This window comes from Carassius carassius, unplaced genomic scaffold (genome assembly GCF_963082965.1).
Source record: "Carassius carassius unplaced genomic scaffold, fCarCar2.1 SCAFFOLD_75, whole genome shotgun sequence".
NCBI classification, from domain to species: Eukaryota; Metazoa; Chordata; class Actinopteri; order Cypriniformes; family Cyprinidae; genus Carassius; species Carassius carassius.
In genome coordinates, this window is record NW_026775017.1 from 301,821 (window position 1) to 319,576 (window position 17,756).

General features: G+C 46.7%; 2 protein-coding genes across 2 annotated transcripts; both read right to left on the reverse strand.

Moving 5' to 3' along the window:
* Positions 1-335: 335 nt before the first annotated feature.
* On the reverse strand, positions 336-7,746 carry LOC132134196 (tripartite motif-containing protein 16-like). The gene is made up of 6 exons (XM_059546989.1): positions 6,865-7,746; positions 2,707-2,802; positions 2,385-2,615; positions 1,311-1,470; positions 1,123-1,170; positions 336-1,028 (listed from the first exon to the last, which is right to left on the reverse strand). The coding sequence occupies exons 1-6, from the start codon at positions 7,435-7,437 to the stop codon at positions 511-513; spliced, it is 1,626 nt and encodes a 541-aa protein (XP_059402972.1). The 5' UTR covers positions 7,438-7,746; the 3' UTR covers positions 336-510.
* Positions 7,747-9,269: 1,523 nt separating this feature from the next.
* LOC132134195 (tripartite motif-containing protein 16-like) lies at positions 9,270-13,276 on the reverse strand. The gene is made up of 6 exons (XM_059546988.1): positions 12,678-13,276; positions 12,226-12,321; positions 11,913-12,146; positions 10,525-10,684; positions 10,348-10,395; positions 9,270-10,273 (listed from the first exon to the last, which is right to left on the reverse strand). Exons 1-6 carry the CDS (start codon positions 13,248-13,250, stop codon positions 9,753-9,755), a joined length of 1,632 nt encoding a protein of 543 aa, XP_059402971.1. The 5' UTR covers positions 13,251-13,276; the 3' UTR covers positions 9,270-9,752.
* Positions 13,277-17,756: the final 4,480 nt, after the last annotated feature.

Consider the following 17,756-nt stretch of genomic DNA (forward strand, 5'->3'; position numbering starts at 1 on the left):
GCAGGATAAGGTTAAAGAGGCAGCAAAACTCGCTCGATGGTTTTGCTTTAGCAGCATGCCTGTGTTTACAGTGGAAGTTCAAGGCAGCTGAGCCGGCTCATTTCATGTCTGTCAAGCCAGAGTCTGTTCACATCACACGTGATACTCCAGGGCCTACTCACGTCACGTGTGTTACTTGAGGGGCTGCTCACGTTAGATATATAATAGATGTGTTTTGATGATCATTTGAATTTAAAGGTACTTATGATTGTAATAATAGAAATGATTGATGAGACACAAACAGTTTGAGAAAAGCACAGAAACACATGGTCACTCAGCGGGACTCACACTGATGATCTGTATGAAGATTTATTGCACACATATATTCTTAAGGTTATTTCAGTGACACAAGTTCAGCTGCACTATTAATGTCATGAAGAGAAAAGTAGAGACTCTATAAAATCTCACTTTTACTAATCATGCAGCTCAAAGCATTATGGGTATAATATCTCTTCAGTCTATTCTGATTCATCAACAAAATTTTACAGATGATCTTTTTTTAACCTCAAACCCAGGATAGAGCGGCTGAGTGAATGTGGTCTGGACTGTGTGGATGAGGCTCATTGTGTCAGAGACGCTGTAGAAGGACAGAGTTCCTGCTCTGTGATCCACAAACACTCCTATTCTCCTGCTGATGGACTCTACAGAGAGAACAGTCTGTATGTTATTGTGTATGAATGAGTAACTGGAGGAAGAGCAGATTAAACTCCAGGACTGATCATTAAATCCAAACAAACATTCATCATCCCCTCCCTTCCTGCTGATGCTCTTATATGACACTGATATAAACACACGTCCCCTCCACTCAATCTCCCAGTAACAGCGTCCACACACACTCTCTTTACACAACACCTGACGATACACATCAAATCTGTCTGGATGATCAGGATACGACTGATTTGTGTAAGTGAATGTAATCACCCTGTTGTTCTCAGACAGACAGAGGTTTTTATTCACTGTGTTCAGATCCAGAGTGAGCTGATGGGAATCTGATGGAGATAAAACACATCAGAATCAGGAAATATACCGGAAGAACATAAACATACTCAGTGAGTTTTTCTGCTTGTTTTCTTACTGACTTACATTGTAGAAAGTCGTTCCTGGTCCAGTGATCAATGTTGGTGAATGTGGCTGTGGAAATCAACAGACATGAACAGTGTGATTCTCATGATCCTGCATCTATTCCTAACACATTTCTAATATGATGTTCTCTATGATATGAGATGATGATGGACTGGTTTCTGAGAGCAGATGAATCTCCAGGACTTTACCTCTGTCTGAGATCTTCTTCAGCTCCTCTTTGCAGAAATCCTCCAGTTTGTCTCTCAGCTGAAGGACAGATTCTCTCAGAGCATCAGAAGAGAAGAGAGAACTGAAGAGATCATCATGTACGTCTGTAGATTCAGGAGGTGCTGAGAAAGACTGAAAACGCTACAGAAAAAAGAAATCAAACTCATCAGCTCCACACTGCACTTAATAACCTTCCAGAACATCAGATTTGTGCGGCTCTTGAGTTTCAGTTTGAGTTATTTGACACAAAAAGTAGCAATATACTGTTACTAACTCTTATTGTCAAGGATAACACAATAAAATTGTATTAACTTATTTCCATTGTGGTCCTTGCTTGTAAATGAGAAAATATGAAAATAATAGTAAAAGACTTGACTGATCTTTAGTAACGCACCTCAATCCAGCACTTTCACAGCTTCAGCTTCATTCTTCTCATATTCATTATATCACATTAGAGCTACAGATTCTAGTGTTTAACACTTACACTATATGTGAACTTTCAAGAAAATAGTTTGGATGATAAAACATCTGCTAAGAACACAAATGTCCATCTAACAGCTCAAGCACATCAATGGAGTCTCATTGTATGGTTGAGAAGATTTGGTCAGGAAAAGCAGCTCAAATGCTATGATTAAATTGACCATTATTTATAACTTTAGAGTAGTTAGAGACAGAGGATTTTCGTCATCAAATTCATCCATGTTACAGGCAAATAAAGATAATTTTTATCAGGTTTCAGGATCATCTGAAACATTACGTTATGTAACAAGTGAATAGGGCAAATGAAGTTAAAAGTTGTAAAAGTTGTGAGTTAATTTTTTAACTGTTGGTTGGTGCTAGTGGTGTTTGACAGCTAAATATATCTTCCATAATAAAGAGCTCAGAGAAAGATTCCTAAGAGATTTCCAGAGCTGAAAGCCATTTGTAAGTGGCATCTCTTTCAAAAGAATTTGATCAGGTGAGTGTCTGATGATTATATAATAACACACTCATGAAATGTCACAGCAGGATGTGCTCAAGTCCACTATGATCCTGTTCTTCTAGATCTGTGTTACCTGCAGGAACTGGATGTGATCCTGTGTGTGTGAAAGCTGCTCCAGCTCAGCGTCTCTCCTCCTCAGATCATTGATCTCCTGCTCCAGTCGCTCCAGTCGCTCCAGTCGTCCCTCAGCTCGACTCACTGCTGTCTTTTCCTGATCTCTGATCAGTCGTATCAGCTCAGAGCAGCTTCTCTCAATGGAGCCGATGAGCTCAGTAGAGATCCCCTCACTGTCGTCCACTGCAGTCTGTGCAGAGCGCTGTTAGGACACACAGTGATTCAGCTTCAGTGAGCCTGAACTGAGACAGAGACAAACTTCTCTTCTTTTCCAGACTCACCTTATGAGACTCCACAGTCTCTCTCAGCTGATGAAGATCTTTCTCTCTCTGCTGGATTCTCTGCTGGAGCGTCTTCTGCGTCTCCTTCAGCTGCTTCTGCAGGACAAACAGATGATAATAAATGTAAGTGTAAGTATTATAAAAGTTAAACTGACACAGATGTAGAACTTCACACTGACAGTGTGTCTGCTGTGTACAGTAGTAGAGCTTGTATTTTGACTGATCAAAGTATATATTTTGATGAAGGTTTCTGGTGCATTTCCAGCCAACAGTGAACCTGCTATTAATTTCTGTTGCCCTGTGACGTGTGAATGCTGTAAGCTGTTAATGTAACAATGAGTCAGAGATGTTCTGATCCATGTGCAGAACTTTATTAAGAGAATGGTCAGACAGGCAGTAATCAGGAACGCCGTCAGGTATGTCAGGGATATCCAGAATCATTAACAGTAACAAGCAGAGGTCAGGGCAGGCAGCAGAGAATCAGAGTCGGTTTAAACAATCCAAGATCACACAAGGAAAACACTCGGAAATGCTAGAAAGGGCTGAACAAGACTTCGCAATGATTGATTCCAAACACAGTTTATATAGGGGAGTGGTAATGGGGAACACCTGGTTGTGATTAGCCCTGAGAACGGGATTATGGGAAATGGAGTTAGGAATGGAAATAGAAGATGCCAGAGTCCTGAGTGGAGTGCCCTCTGTAGGAGTTTATGGGCACTCCAGCTGATGATCGTAACATAGTTCCCTCCCAAGGAGCGGCTTCCAGGCTTTTAAACAATCTAGGAGGGCGGCGGAGCGGAGGCGGAACAGGGGGAGGACTGGATGGCCAGGTCCATGTGGAAAGTGGATTGACCGTGAACAGAGGCAGTACAGACAGAGCAGGAATCCAGGGTGGATGAGGCGGAACTGGAGCCCACCAGTGCAGAGCAGAGGACCACCACAGCCAAGCAGACTAGACAGAAGCCCAACAGGGCAGAGCGGAGGACCACCACAGTGGAATCAATGGCACAGGAGCGCATGTCTGCTCAGGTAGGACTGAAACAGAGAACATGAACAGGTTAATGGCGGCCCCCGTGGCTGTGATGAGATGGTAGATGGCCTCCGTGGCCATGACAGGGCAGGCGGTGAGTTCACGGGTGGCCTCGATGGCCATGACAGGACAAGCAGTGAGTTCCTAACCAGCCTCCGTGGCCACAACAGGACAGGCAATGAGTTCATAGGCGGCCTCCAAAGCCGTGACAAGACACAACGAAAGTTCATGGATGGATACTACTGACGCCTCCGAAGGTTCTTCAGCAGTTGCTGCCACCTCTGGAGGTTCCACAGCAGTAACAGTCACCTCTGGAGGTTCCACAGCAGTAACAGTCACCTTGACAGCAATACAACAGGCTGAGAGAACATTGCTGGGTGCAACAGACAGGCTGTGACAAGGCCCTGGAAGTTCAGCTGAGACGTGACGAGGCTCTGGAGAGTCTGCTGAGATGTGACAAGGCTCTGGTAGGTCTGTTGAGACATGACAAGGCTCTGGTAGGTCTGTTGAGACATGACAAGGCTCTGAAATTTCTGCTGAGACGTGACAAGGCTCTGGTAGGTCTGCTGAGACGTGACGAGGCTCTGGAGAGTCTGCTGAGACGTGACGAGGCTCTGAAATTTCTGCTGAGACGTGACGAGGCTCTGGTAGGTCTGCTGATACGTGACGAGGCTCTGGAAGATCTGTTGCGGTATGATGAAGCTCTGGAAGATCTGCTGAGATCTGTTGAAATTCTGGAAGATCTGCTGAGATGTGACGAAGCTCTGGAAGATCCGTGATGATTTGACTGGGCTCATAAAGATAAACTGTGACTTGATTTAGTTCACAAAGATTGTTGGCGACTTGACTTTGCTCATGAAGACTAACGGTGACTTGATTTGACTCATGAAGTTTACCTGTGGCTGTACTTGACTTATGGAGATTAATGGTGACTTGACTTTGTTCCTGAAGATCCTTGGTGACTTGACTTTGTTCCTGAAGATCCTTGGTGACTTGATTTTAGTCATGAAGATCAAATGGGACCTGACTTGACTCTGCGAAGTCAACGGGGACCTGACTTGACTCTGCGAAGTCAACGGGGACCTGACTTGACTCTGCGAAGTCAACGGGGACCTGACTTGACTCTGCGAAGTCAACGGGGACCTGACTTGACTCTGCGAAGTCAACGGGGACCTGACTTGACTCTGCGAAGTCAACGGGGACCTGACTTGACTCTGCGAAGTCAACGGGGACCTGACTTGACTCTGCGAAGTCAACGGGGACCTGACTTGACTCTGCGAAGTCAACGGGGACCTGACTTGACTCTGCGAAGTCAACGGGGACCTGACTTGACTCTGCGAAGTCAACGGGGACCTGACTTGACTCTGCGAAGTCAACGGGGACCTGACTTGACTCTGCGAAGTCAACGGGGACCTGACTTGACTCTGCGAAGTCAACGGGGACCTGACTTGACTCTGCGAAGTCAACGGGGACCTGACTTGACTCTGCGAAGTCAACGGGGACCTGACTTGACTCTGCGAAGTCAACGGGGACCTGACTTGACTCTGCGAAGTCAACGGGGACCTGACTTGACTCTGCGAAGTCAACGGGGACCTGACTTGACTCTGCGAAGTCAACGGGGACCTGACTTGACTCTGCGAAGTCAACGGGGACCTGACTTGACTCTGCGAAGTCAACGGGGACCTGACTTGACTCTGCGAAGTCAACGGGGACCTGACTTGACTCTGCGAAGTCAACGGGGACCTGACTTGACTCTGCGAAGTCAACGGGGACCTGACATGACTCTGCGAAGTCAACGGGGACCTGACATGACTCTGCGAAGTCAACGGGGACCTGACTTGACTCTGCGAAGTCAACGGGGACCTGACTTGACTCTGGAAAGTCAACGGGGACCTGACTTGACTCTTGAAGATCAACTGTGGCAGCCATCTTGTGCAGTGGCTTTGGGCTGGCGGCCATCTTGTGCAGTAGCGCTAGGCTGGCGGCCATCTTGTGCAGAGGCGCTGGGCTGACGGCCATCTTGTGCATAGGCGCTGGGCTGGCCGGCCATCTTGTGCATAGGCGCTGGGCTGGCCGGCCATCTTGTGCATAGGCGCTGGGCTGGCGGCCATCTTGTGCATAGGCGCTGGGCTGGCGGCCATCTTGTGCATAGGCGCTGGGCTGACGGACATCTTGTGCATAAGCGCTGGGCTGGCGGCCATCTTGTGCATAGGCGCTGGACTGGCGGCCATCTTGTATAGAGACACTGGGCTGGCGGCCATCTTGTGCACAGTTTCTGTAATGGAAGATACTGCAGGACTGCGATGTTCCTCATCCACAACACCCACAGTAAAAGCAGAGCCACTTAGTTGAAGTGCCAGATCTATATAAACTTTAAGTGTCCAGCGAAGTTCGTGAAATGGCATGATCAAACTGAATGACTCAGACAGCCCTCCTCTGTAAAAGGATCATGAGTCATACCTCGTCTATGTTGGTTAAATGAGCAAACTCATCAAACTCCATCACATAGTCCTTGATGGGCCGAACTCCTTGACGTAGACACATTAAGCTGAGCTCCTAAATGCATGACTAACCTTGATGTATTTCTTTAAGGCTGCTGGATCCTGGTTTGGCGAAGTCTTCTGTAACGATGAGTCAGAGACGTTCGAATCCATGTGCAAAACTTTATTAAGAGAATGGTCAGACAGGCAGTAATCAGGAACGGCGTCAGGTATGTCAGGGATATCGAGAATCATAACAGTAACAAGCAGAGGTCAGGGCAGGCAGCAGAGAATCAGAGTCCGTATAAACAATCCAAGATCAGACACAGGAAGAACAAACACAAGGAAAACACTCGGAAATGCTAGACGGGGCTAAACAAGACTTTGCCGTGATTGAGAGTCCAAGCACAGTTTATATAGGGGAGTGGTAATGGGGAACACCTGGCTGTGATTAGCCCTGAGAACGGGATTATGGGAAATGGAGTTGGGAATGGAAATAGAAGATGCCAGAGTCCTGAGTGGAGTGCCCTCTATAGGAGTTTATGGGCACTCCAGCTGATAATCGTAACAGTTAATATAGTGCATATTAAATGAGAGTCATATGAAATGAGTGTCAGCAATATTTCATCACTGTCTAGTTTTACATACCTGATTCTCTGTCCTCTGTGCTGTGGCTGAAACAATGTCGTGGTTTTTATGTTCAATAATCGTACACAGCATGCATATACATTTCTGGTCAGTGCGACAGAAAACCTCAAGGAGCTTCTCATGTTTCTGGCAGATCATCTCCTGCAGTCGTCCAGTGGCTTCGGTCAAATTGTGTCTTTTTCCTCTAAACCAACTCTCATGTTGTTCGAGGTGATTCTGACAGTAAGAGTTCAGACACATCAGACAGGACTTGACAGCTTTGAATTTTCTTCCAGTACAGACGTCACACTGCACATCTCGATCGCCAGCGTCACAGTCAGCAGGAAGTTTGTTCTTCTTCAGTTTCTCCACCACTTCAGCCAGCATGGTGTTTCTAGATAAAGCAGGTCTTGGACTGAAGGTCTGTCTGCACTGAGGACAGCTGTAGACTCTCTTCTGATCCTCCTGATCCCAGCGGCCTGTAATACAATTATTACAGTAACTGTGTCCACACTGGATGGTCACTGGATCCTTCAGGAGATCCAGACACACTGAACAAGAGAAATCATCCTGAAAATATCTGGCTTCAGCCATTTATACATTTATCATGAATACAGATACGAACACACAACCGCTCAACTACACTTTCACTTTCTCTTTCCCTGAACTGATTCCTGTTTCCGGGTTCTGTGTTTGAGTAACGTGTATAAAACAGGCGTGCCTGCAAATTTGTAAAGCCCCTGTAGAGTTTAGTTTCGACACACTTTACTCTCATTAAAGTAAACCAAGTATGATAATCCATATTCGTAATTTTTTTCCTCTGAAATCAATCTATCCAAATGCAAACAGACAGCACAGAGTAGTGAACACATACCCACATACACATATATTAATTCAAATTTATTACCAGACTCAAAGTCCATTAAAAAAACACTAAAACAACACAAAACAGTACCAAACACATTAATAGACACAGTTCTACCAATATTTTCTCATAAGTGGTATTGCACCACAGTAAGCTTATAAATTGACAACATTATAATAGGATCCTGTGAAACATCCAACTGATTAATAAATGTATACATCAAGTTTCTCCTGTCGCACTAATGCAACACCCACCCCAACCCCAACAAAATTGAAAAAATCCAGGAGGGTGATGGAGCGGAGGCGGAATAGGGAGAGGGACGAGGGCCAGGCGAATGTAGGGGAACAGGTTCAGAATCATGGCCTGGACCATGAAGCAGTGGGCATGACCATGGGCCATGGAGCAGTGGTGGGCCTGGACTTTGAGGCAATGGCATAACTGGACAGTGGAGCCATGGTGGACCTGGGCCATGAAGCAGAGGCAAGTCTAGACTGTACAGCAATGGAGGACCAGGGCCATGGAGTAGAAGCAGACTGTGAATCAATGAAGGACCTGGGCCTTGGATCAGAAGCAAACAGTGGACCAATGGTGGACCTGGAACATGGAAAAGAGACAGACAGTGAAACCGTGGAGCAGAAGTCCACCAGGTTAGATCCAGAGAAGCATGGGAGCCATGGCACAACTGGCAGAGCAGGAAGCCATGGTGGAGCAGAGACATGGACAGACCACTTGACTGTGACGGAACAGGCAGAGAGTTTGTGATTAGCCCCCATAGCCGCAACATGACAGGTAGAATGCTCATAATCTGCCTATTTTGGTATGTCAGGACAGTTTGTGAGTTTATGAATGGCCTCTGTGATGCCGTGAATTCAGTGATGTCATCTCTGTTCAGTTTAAATAGTGTCTGTGCAATTATTTGCAATCAAGTCAACGATATCGCTGTAGATGAAGTGACCCCAACTAAGCAAGCCAGAGGCGACAGCGGCAAGGAACCGAAACTCCATCGGTGACAGAATGGAGAAAAAAACCTTGGGAGAAACCAGGCTCAGTTGGGGGGCCAGTTCTCCTCTGACCAGACGAAACCAGTAGTTCAATTCCAGACTGCAGCAAAGTCAGATTGTGCAGAAGAATCATCTGTTTCCTGTGGTCTTGTCCTGGTGCTCCTCTGAGACAAGGTCTTTACAGGGGATCTGTATCTGGGGCTCTAGTTGTCCTGGTCTCCGCTGTCTTTCAGGGCAGTAGAGGTCCTTTCTAGGTGCTGATCCAGCATCTGGTCTGGATACGTACTGGATCCGGGTGATTGCAGTGACCCTCACAACACTAAATGTGAATTGTACCTGGCCCTTAAGTTCGGTCATCCTACACACACATGACTGACAGCTCGCTCGCACCAATAGGAGGAAGAGGGGTCAGTGTTACTCTCTAGACTGCAAAATATTAGTGGTTTTGAAACAGTGAAACTTTCGAATCTCTGTATAGTTTGAAACCAGCAATCTTCCCATGCTTAACACACACATACAATTTCAACAGCTTAAAATGATGTATAATTTATAGGTTTTACCCACTGATCTTTAATATAATAAATTATTAATAAGCTGTAACCTAAAAATTAAAAAAATTCCACAGTTCATAATACAGCGACTAGTGACACAAGAACACAAAACACTGGAAAGGGCCGGAGCTCCATAAGGTGAATGGTGAAATTGATTTGTTGTCTGTGATCATTTGAAATGAAAGGTAATAATGATAGTAGTATTATAAATGATTGATGTGACAATACATCAACTAAATCAACACAAACAGATTTTAGGAAAAGCACAAAAATACATGGTCCCTCAGCAGGACTCACATACACACTGATCTTACTGTCTATATGAGGATTTATTACACATTTATCCTGACATTATTTCAGTGACTGAAGTTCAGCTGCAGTACTAATGTCATGAAGAGAAAAGGAGAGACTCTATAACATCCCACTGTTACTGATTCATCATGCAGCTCAAAGCATTATGGGTAGAATCTCTCATCAGTCTATTCTGATTCATCAACACAGTTTCACTGATGATCCAGATCCAAACCCAAACCCAGGATAGAGTGGCTGAGTGAATGTGGTCTGGACTGTGTGGATGAGGCTCATTGTGTCAGAGACGCTGTAGAAGGACAGAGTTCCTGCTCTGTGATCCACAAACACTCCTATTCTCCTGATGATGGACTCTACAGGGATAACAGTGTGTATCTTATTGTGCCAGAATGAGTATCTGGAGGGAAAGCAGATCAAACTCCAGGACTGATCATTAGATCCAAACAAGCATTTAACACTTCCCTTCCTGCTGATGCTCTTATATGACACTGATATACGCACACCATAATTTCCACTCCACTCAATCTCCCAGTAACAGCGTCCACACACACTCTCTCTACACAACACCTGACGATACACATTAAATCTGTCTGGATGATCAGGATACGGATGGACTGTGTAAGTGACAGTAATTACTCTGTTGTTCTCAGATAGACGGAGGTGTTTATTCACTGTGTTCAGATCCGGAGTGAGCTGATGGGAATCTGATGGAAATAAAACATGTCAGAATCAGGAATTATACAGGAAGAACATGAACACAGTTTTCTTACTGACTTACATTGTAGGAAGTTGTTCCTGGTTCTGGGAACAATGTTGGTGAATGTGACTGTGGAAATCAAGAGACATGAACAGTGTGATTCTCATGATCTAGAAGACATTTCTAATATGATGTTCTCCATGATATGAGATGATGATGGACTGGTTTCTGAGAGCAGATGAATCTCCAGGACTTTACCTCTGTCTGAGATCTTCTTGAGCTCCTCTTTGCAGAAATCCTCCAGTTTGTCTCTCAGCTGATGGACAGATTCTCTCAGAGCATCAGAAGAGAAGAGAGAACTGAAGAGATCATCATGTACGTCTGTAGATTCAGGAGGTGCTGAGAGAGACTGAAAACTCTACAGAAAACAGAAATCAAAACTCATCAGCTCTACACTTCAACCAATCACCTGCAGGAACATCAGATTTGTGCGGCTCTTGTTGACTTGACTGAGAAACCACATGACATTGTCGTGGACAACTGCAGAAATAGCTTCGCGACAAACTTCAACTAGAAAGAGATGCCGATCTCGCTTGTGTTTTACGCCACAGGTGAGTTGTTTTAATTCGTATCTTTACAGAAAACATATGCTATTACACCAATCAACAAGATTAGTATTATGGGGCATACACTCCAAACACGGGGCACCGCGTCTCTAGACCCGCGCAAGGATGTGTCTGATCCATAGTCTGATCGCATCTTTGCATTGACTTTGTATGTAATCTACTTGCGCAAATCGTTGAACTCGCATTAAATCCATGATTTATCTTTCCCTCTGATTGATGGCTGTCAGCGGTTGGATAGAAGACAACAAATCCCATCATTCCACGCTCCTTCTTAGCGTCATCAAACCACGCAATGTTATTGTTTTGATAGTGTGCCCTCTAGTGGCAGGTCCTACAAACCTGTACCTTTAACACTTACACTATATGTGAACTTTCTAGGACATAGTTTGTATGATAAAACATCTGCCAAGAACACAAATGTCCATGTAACAGCTCAAGCATATCAATGGAGTCTCATTGTAGGGTTGAGTAGATTTGGTCAGGAAAAGCAGCTCAAAGACTACAATTAGATTGACCATCATTTATAACCTTAAAGACACTGAAACTTCGCAAGGACCCTTAAGATACAGTCAGGTTTGTTTTGGTTTCAGTATACTGAAGTATTACTAATATACAGCCTGACTTCATGCTTGGGGTCTTCATGGTCAAATTCATCCACGTGTTACAGGCAAATAAAGATAATTTTTATCAGGTGTGAGAATCATCTGATGATTTTTGATGTATGCTACTCAGAATCGGTATTAATGTGTTCACTGATTTCGCCGTGATGAAATAAATCAGAAGCAAAAAAAACGTAAAAAGCTGAAATGTTAGTGAAGTTTTGGCACTAGTGGTGATTGGCAGCTAAATATATCTTCCAGAAGAAAGAGCTCAGAGAAAGATCCCTAAGAGATTTCCAGAGCTAAGAGCTTGACTGACGATTATATAATAAGACACTCATGAAATGTTTCTCTGTGAGTCTCTGTCACAGCAGGATCTGCTCAAGTCCACTATGATCCTGTTCTTCTAGATCTGTGTTACCTGCAGGAACTGGATGTGATCCTGTGTGTGTGAAAGCTGCTCCAGCTCAGCGTCTCTCCTCCTCAGATCATTGATCTCCTGCTCCAGTCGCTCCAGTCGTTCTTCAGCTCGACTCACTGCAGTCTTTTCCTGATCTCTGATCAGTCGTATCAGCTCAGAGCGGCTTCTCTCAATGGAGCGGATGAGCTCAGTAAAGATCCTCTCACTGTCCTCCACTGCTGTCTGTGCAGAGCGCTGTTAGGACACACAGTGATTCAGCTTCAGTGAGTCTGAACTGAGACGGAGACAAACTTCTCTTCTTCTCCAGACTCACCTTATGAGACTCCACAGTCTCTCTCAGCTGATGAAGATCTTTCTCTCTCTGCTGGATTCTCTGCTGGAGCGTCTTCTGCGTCTCCTTCAGCTGCTTCTGCAGGACAAACAGATCATAATGAATGTAAGTTTAAGTGTTATACAAGTTAAACTGAAACAGCTTCACACTGACAGAATTTCTGTTCTGTAGCAGAGCTTGTATTTTGACTGATGAAAATATACATTTTGTCAACGAACAGGTGAATAGTTCAGTCCATTATTTTATGTTGTTTAATCAAAGCCTATTTAGTGAAAGATTGTGATGAAGGTTTCTGGTGCACTTTCAGCCAACAGTGAACCTGCTGCTCATTTCTGCTGCCCTGTTATGTGTGAATGCTGTAAGATTTTCATAGTGCATATTAAATGAGAGTCATATGAAATGAGTGTCACCAATATTTCATCAGTGTTAAATACCTGTTTCTCTGTCCTCTGTGCTGTGGCTGATACAGTGTCATGGTCTTTATGTTCAATAATCGTACACAGCACACATATATATTTCTGATCAGTGCGACAGAAAACCTCAAGGAGCTTCTCGTGTTTCTGGCAGATCATCTCCTGCAGTCGTCCTGTGGCTTCAGTCAAATTGTGACTCTTTCCTCTAAACCAAATCTCATGTTGTTCGAGGTGATTCTGACAGTAAGAGTTCAGACACATCAGACAGGACTTGACGGCTTCGTATTTTCTTCCAGTACAGACGTCACACTGCACATCTCCATCTCCAGCATCACAGTCAGCAGGACGTTTCCTCTTCTTCAGTTTCTCCACCACTTCAGCCAGCATGGTGTTTCTAGATAAAGCAGGTCTTGGACTGAAGGTCTGTCTGCACTGAGGACAGCTGTAGACTCTCTTCTGATCCTCCTGATCCCAGCAGTCTGTAATACAGATCTTACAGTAACTGTGTCCACACTGGATGGTCACTGGATCCTTCAGGAGATTCAGACACACTGAACAAGAGAAATCATCCTGAAAATATCTGGCTTCAGCCATTTTACTTCATGAATAAAGACACGAACACACAACCGCTCAACTACACTTTCACTTTCACCATGAACTAATTCCTGTTTCCTGGTTCTGTGTTTGAGTAACGTGTGTAAAACAGGCGTGCCTGCAAGTCTGTAAAGCCCCTGTAGAGTTTAGTTTTGACACACATGACTTGTTAAAGTAAACAGTGATAGGGATAGTGACATATAAGCCAAGTGAGATAACCCATACTTGTAATTAGTGTCTGTCTTGACATTGCTCTGAGGTTGGAAACCAGAGGAAAGACTGAAACTTGCCCCCAGTAAACTCCATCCAAACTCTGGACACAAATTGGGGTCCCCTGTTGGAAACCACGTCCATTGTGAGGCTGTGAATGTGAAAAACGTGATCTGCGACAGTGGCTGTTGTTCCCCTAATTTGGACATTCCTGTTTAGCATTAGCCAGCACTTTAAAATTTGCCAAGATGTCAGGCACTCTGGCTCCCAGTAAAAAGGTAGACTATGGTGAATGGTCTCTCTATTTTTTCGTTCCGTACAATAGAATCACCAATAGCTAGGTCTCTTTCATCAGATTTCTCAGTGGGTACATCACTGAGTGGGGAGAACCTGTTTAATGTTCGATCGGAATGGAAAAGCAGTGTTTTGTCCCACGACTATGATGATTGATGAATGCTTGGAAGACTGCAGGTCAAGTCACCTTTATTTATATAGCGTTTTAAACAAAATACATTGCGTCAAAGCAACTGAACAACATTCATTAGGAAAACAGTGTGTCAATAATGCAAAATGATAGTTAAAAGGCAGTTCATCATTGAATTTAGTGATGTAATCTCTGTTCAGTTTAAATAGTGTCTGTGCATTTATTTGCAATCAAGTCAACGATATCGCTGTAGATGAAGTGTCCCCAACTAAGCAAGCCAGAGGCGACAGCGGCAAGGAACCGAAACTCCATCGGTGACAGAATGGAGAAAAAAACCTTGGGAGAAACCAGACTCAGTTGGGGGGCCCATTCTCCTATGACCAGACGAAACCAGTAGTTCACTTCCAGGCTGCAGCAAAGTCAGATTGTGCAGAAGAATCATCTGTTTCCTGTGGTCTTGTCCTGGTGCTCCTCTTGTCACGTACGTTGATACAAGAAATGAGGGAGAGATCCAATTGCAGGTGTGAGATTTATTACAAGGGCAAATCCAAAGGGGTAAACAGTCCAGGCAGGGTCAAAACCAGAAAATCCAAAACACATAGAAACAAAACAAGAACACATGGGAAGAGCAGACTCTGGGAAGTATCAGTCATACAACAAGGACTCCGTGACAAAGACTCAGACAGACCAGGTATAAATACACAAAAGGATAATGGGGAAACAGGAGACAGGTGGGGAACAATCAATTAACTAAACAAGGAGGAAGGTGACCAAATAAGGAAACAGGAAGTGATAATGTGACAGACACCGTGGGAACAGAGGACACCTAGTGGACACCCAGGGAACACAACCCAGACACTGTGACAGAACCCCCCTCTACGGAGCGGCTTCCAGACGCTCCACGATAGACAAAACAGAAACCAGGAGGGAGTTGGACAGGCGGAGGCTCAGGGGGAGGGACGGAGGGTCAGAAAAGAAAAACAAGGGGAACAGGCACCAGAATGTAACACAAATAAGGGAGACCAGGAGGGAGGAGGACCGGAGGAGGTTCAGGGGGAGGGACGGAGGGACAGACTAACAGAAAGGAACAGGGACAGAAATTAACACAAAAACAATAGGAAAAAAAAAACATGAAGCCCCCCAGGGCGGAGCGGAAGACCACCACAACCGGGTAGTCAGGGCAAGCGCCCCCAGGGCGGAGCAGAGGACCACCACGTCCTCGTGGTCGACGCCAGAGTCCCCCAGGGTGGAGCAGATGACCACCACGCCCCTGTGGTCGATGCCGGAGTCCAACAAGGCGGAGCCGAAGGCCACCCAGTGACTAGCCCTGACTCAGGAAGATCATCAGTGACTTGACCTGACTCTGAAAGGTCATCGGTGACTAGCCCTGACTCTGGAAGGTCATCGGTGACTAGCCCTGACTCTGGAGGGTCATCGGTGACTAGCACTGACTCTGGAGGGTCAGCAGTGACTAGCCCTGACTCTGGAGGGTCAGCAGTGACTAGCCCTGACTCTGGAGGGTCCACAAACACCTGACTCGACTCTGGAGAGTCCACTGGGACCTGACTCGACTCTGGAGGGTCCACTGGGACCTGACTCGACTCTGGAGGGTCCACTGGAACCTGACTCGACTCTGGAGGGTCCACTGGAACCTGACTCGACTCTGGAGGGTCAACTAAAACCTGACTCGACTCTGGAGAGTTCACTGGAACCTGAGTCGACTCTGGAGGGTCAACAGGAACTGACTCGACTCTGGAAAGTCAATGGGCACCTGACTTGACTTAGGTCTGCCTGTGGAGACGTGAGATGCCTTGGCTTCGGGCACCGCCTCTGGCACGGCCTCGGGCACTGCCTCGGTAACGGCCTCGGGAGCGGTCTCGGGCACCGCATCGGGAGGGCCTCGGGCACCGCATCGGGAGGGCCTCGGGCACCGCATCGGGAACGGCCTCGGGCACCGCATCGGGAACGGCCTCGGGCACCGCATCGGGAACGGCCTCGGGAACGGCATCGGGAACGGCATCGGGAACGGCCTCGGGAACGGCATCGGGCACCGCCTCGGCCTCGGGAACGGCATCGGGCACCGCCTCGGCCTCGGGAACGGCATCGGGCAACGTACGTGACAGAAGGACTCCGTCACATTGAGATCCAGCGGTATGTCGATTTATGTCGATTTATGCCTCGGTAACGGCATCGGGCACCGCCTCGGCCTCGGGAACGGCATCGGGCACCGCCTAGGCCTCCGGAACGGCATCGAGCACCGCCTAGGCCTCCGGAACGGCAGCGGCCCACTCGGGAACGTCCTTCTGGACGGCAGCGGCCCGCTCGGGAGCGTTCTCCGGGATTTGAGGAACAGTAGACGCCTGTCTCCTCCTCCTCCGTCCTCTATGATGGCGAGTCGGTGGCACCATGTCTGGAGACTCAGGCGTTGAGTCGGCCATCTTGTGCTGTGGCGCTGGGCTGGCGGCCATCTTGTGCTGTGGCTCTGGGCTGGTGGCCATTTTGTGCTGTGGCGCTGGGCTGGTGGCCATCTTGTGCTGAGGCGCTGGCTCAGCAGCCATGACGTGAACCGTCTTGGGAACCTCTAGGATCCTTGATAACATCTCGAAGTACTCGAGAAAGGTGTCAGCGGCCATCTTGGGCGTTGGTGCTGAGCTGGCAGCCATCTTGCACTGTGGTGTGAGGCTGGCTTCCATCTTGCCCCGTGGTGCGGGGTTGGTGGCCATGCACCGCAGCTGCACTGGGTTGGCGGCCATCTTGTGCTGTGGTGCTGGACCCGCGGTCATCATGGGCAGTGTCGCTGGCTTTCTCCTTCTGCCCTGGTGAGACGGCGGCTCTGGTCCCTCCCACGTGAGCCCCGAGTCAAAGGGGGGCCATGGTGGAGAGCGATGCTGGGCTTCCTCTCGCCCACCTCCTCCTCGGCGCCCTCCCCTGGTCCCGCGAAACACGACCAGACGGGTTCCCTCAAATTGAATGTTTCTCTCCCACTCGGTGGCTGGGGAAGAAGCGTAAATCGACATACCGCTGGATCTCAAGGTGACGGAGTCCTTCTGTCACGTACGTTGATACAAGAAACGAGGGAGAGATCCAATTGCAGGTGTGAGATTTATTACAAGGGCAAATCCAAAGGGGTAAACAGTCCAGGCAGGGTCAAAACCAGAAAATCCAAAACACATAGAAACAAAACAAGAACAGATGGGAAGAGCAGAGTCTGGGAAGTATCAGTCATACAACAAGGACTCCGTGACAAAGACTCAGACAGACCAGGTATAAATACACAAAAGGATAATTGGGAAACAGGAGACAGGTGGGGAACAATCAATTAACTAAACAAGGAGGAAGGTGACCAAATAAGGAAACAGGAAATGATAATGTGACCGACACCGTGGGAACAGAGGACACCTAGTGGACCCCCAGGGAACACAACCCAGACACTGTGACACCTCTGAGACAAGGTCTTTACAGGGGATCTGTATCTGGGGCTCTAGTTGTCCTGGTCTCCGCTGTCTTTCAGGGATGTAGAGGTCCTTTCTAGGTGCTGATCCACCATCTGGTCTGGATACGTACTGGATCCGGGTGACTGCAGTGACCCTCTGATCTGGACACAGACTGGATCTGGTGGCTACGGTGACCTTGGAATAAGAGAGAAAAAGACTAATATTAGCGTAGATGCCATTCTTCTAATGATGTAGCAAGTACATCATTAGAAGGTGAGTTGGAAAGGCCAAGCGGCATAACAAGATATTCAAAGTGCCCTTTGTGGATATTAAATGCAGTCTTACACTCATCCCCCTCCCTAATGTGGACCAAATGATAAGCATTGCAAAGATCCAGTTTAGTGAAAACAGACGCTCTCTGCAACCGCTCAAAAGCTG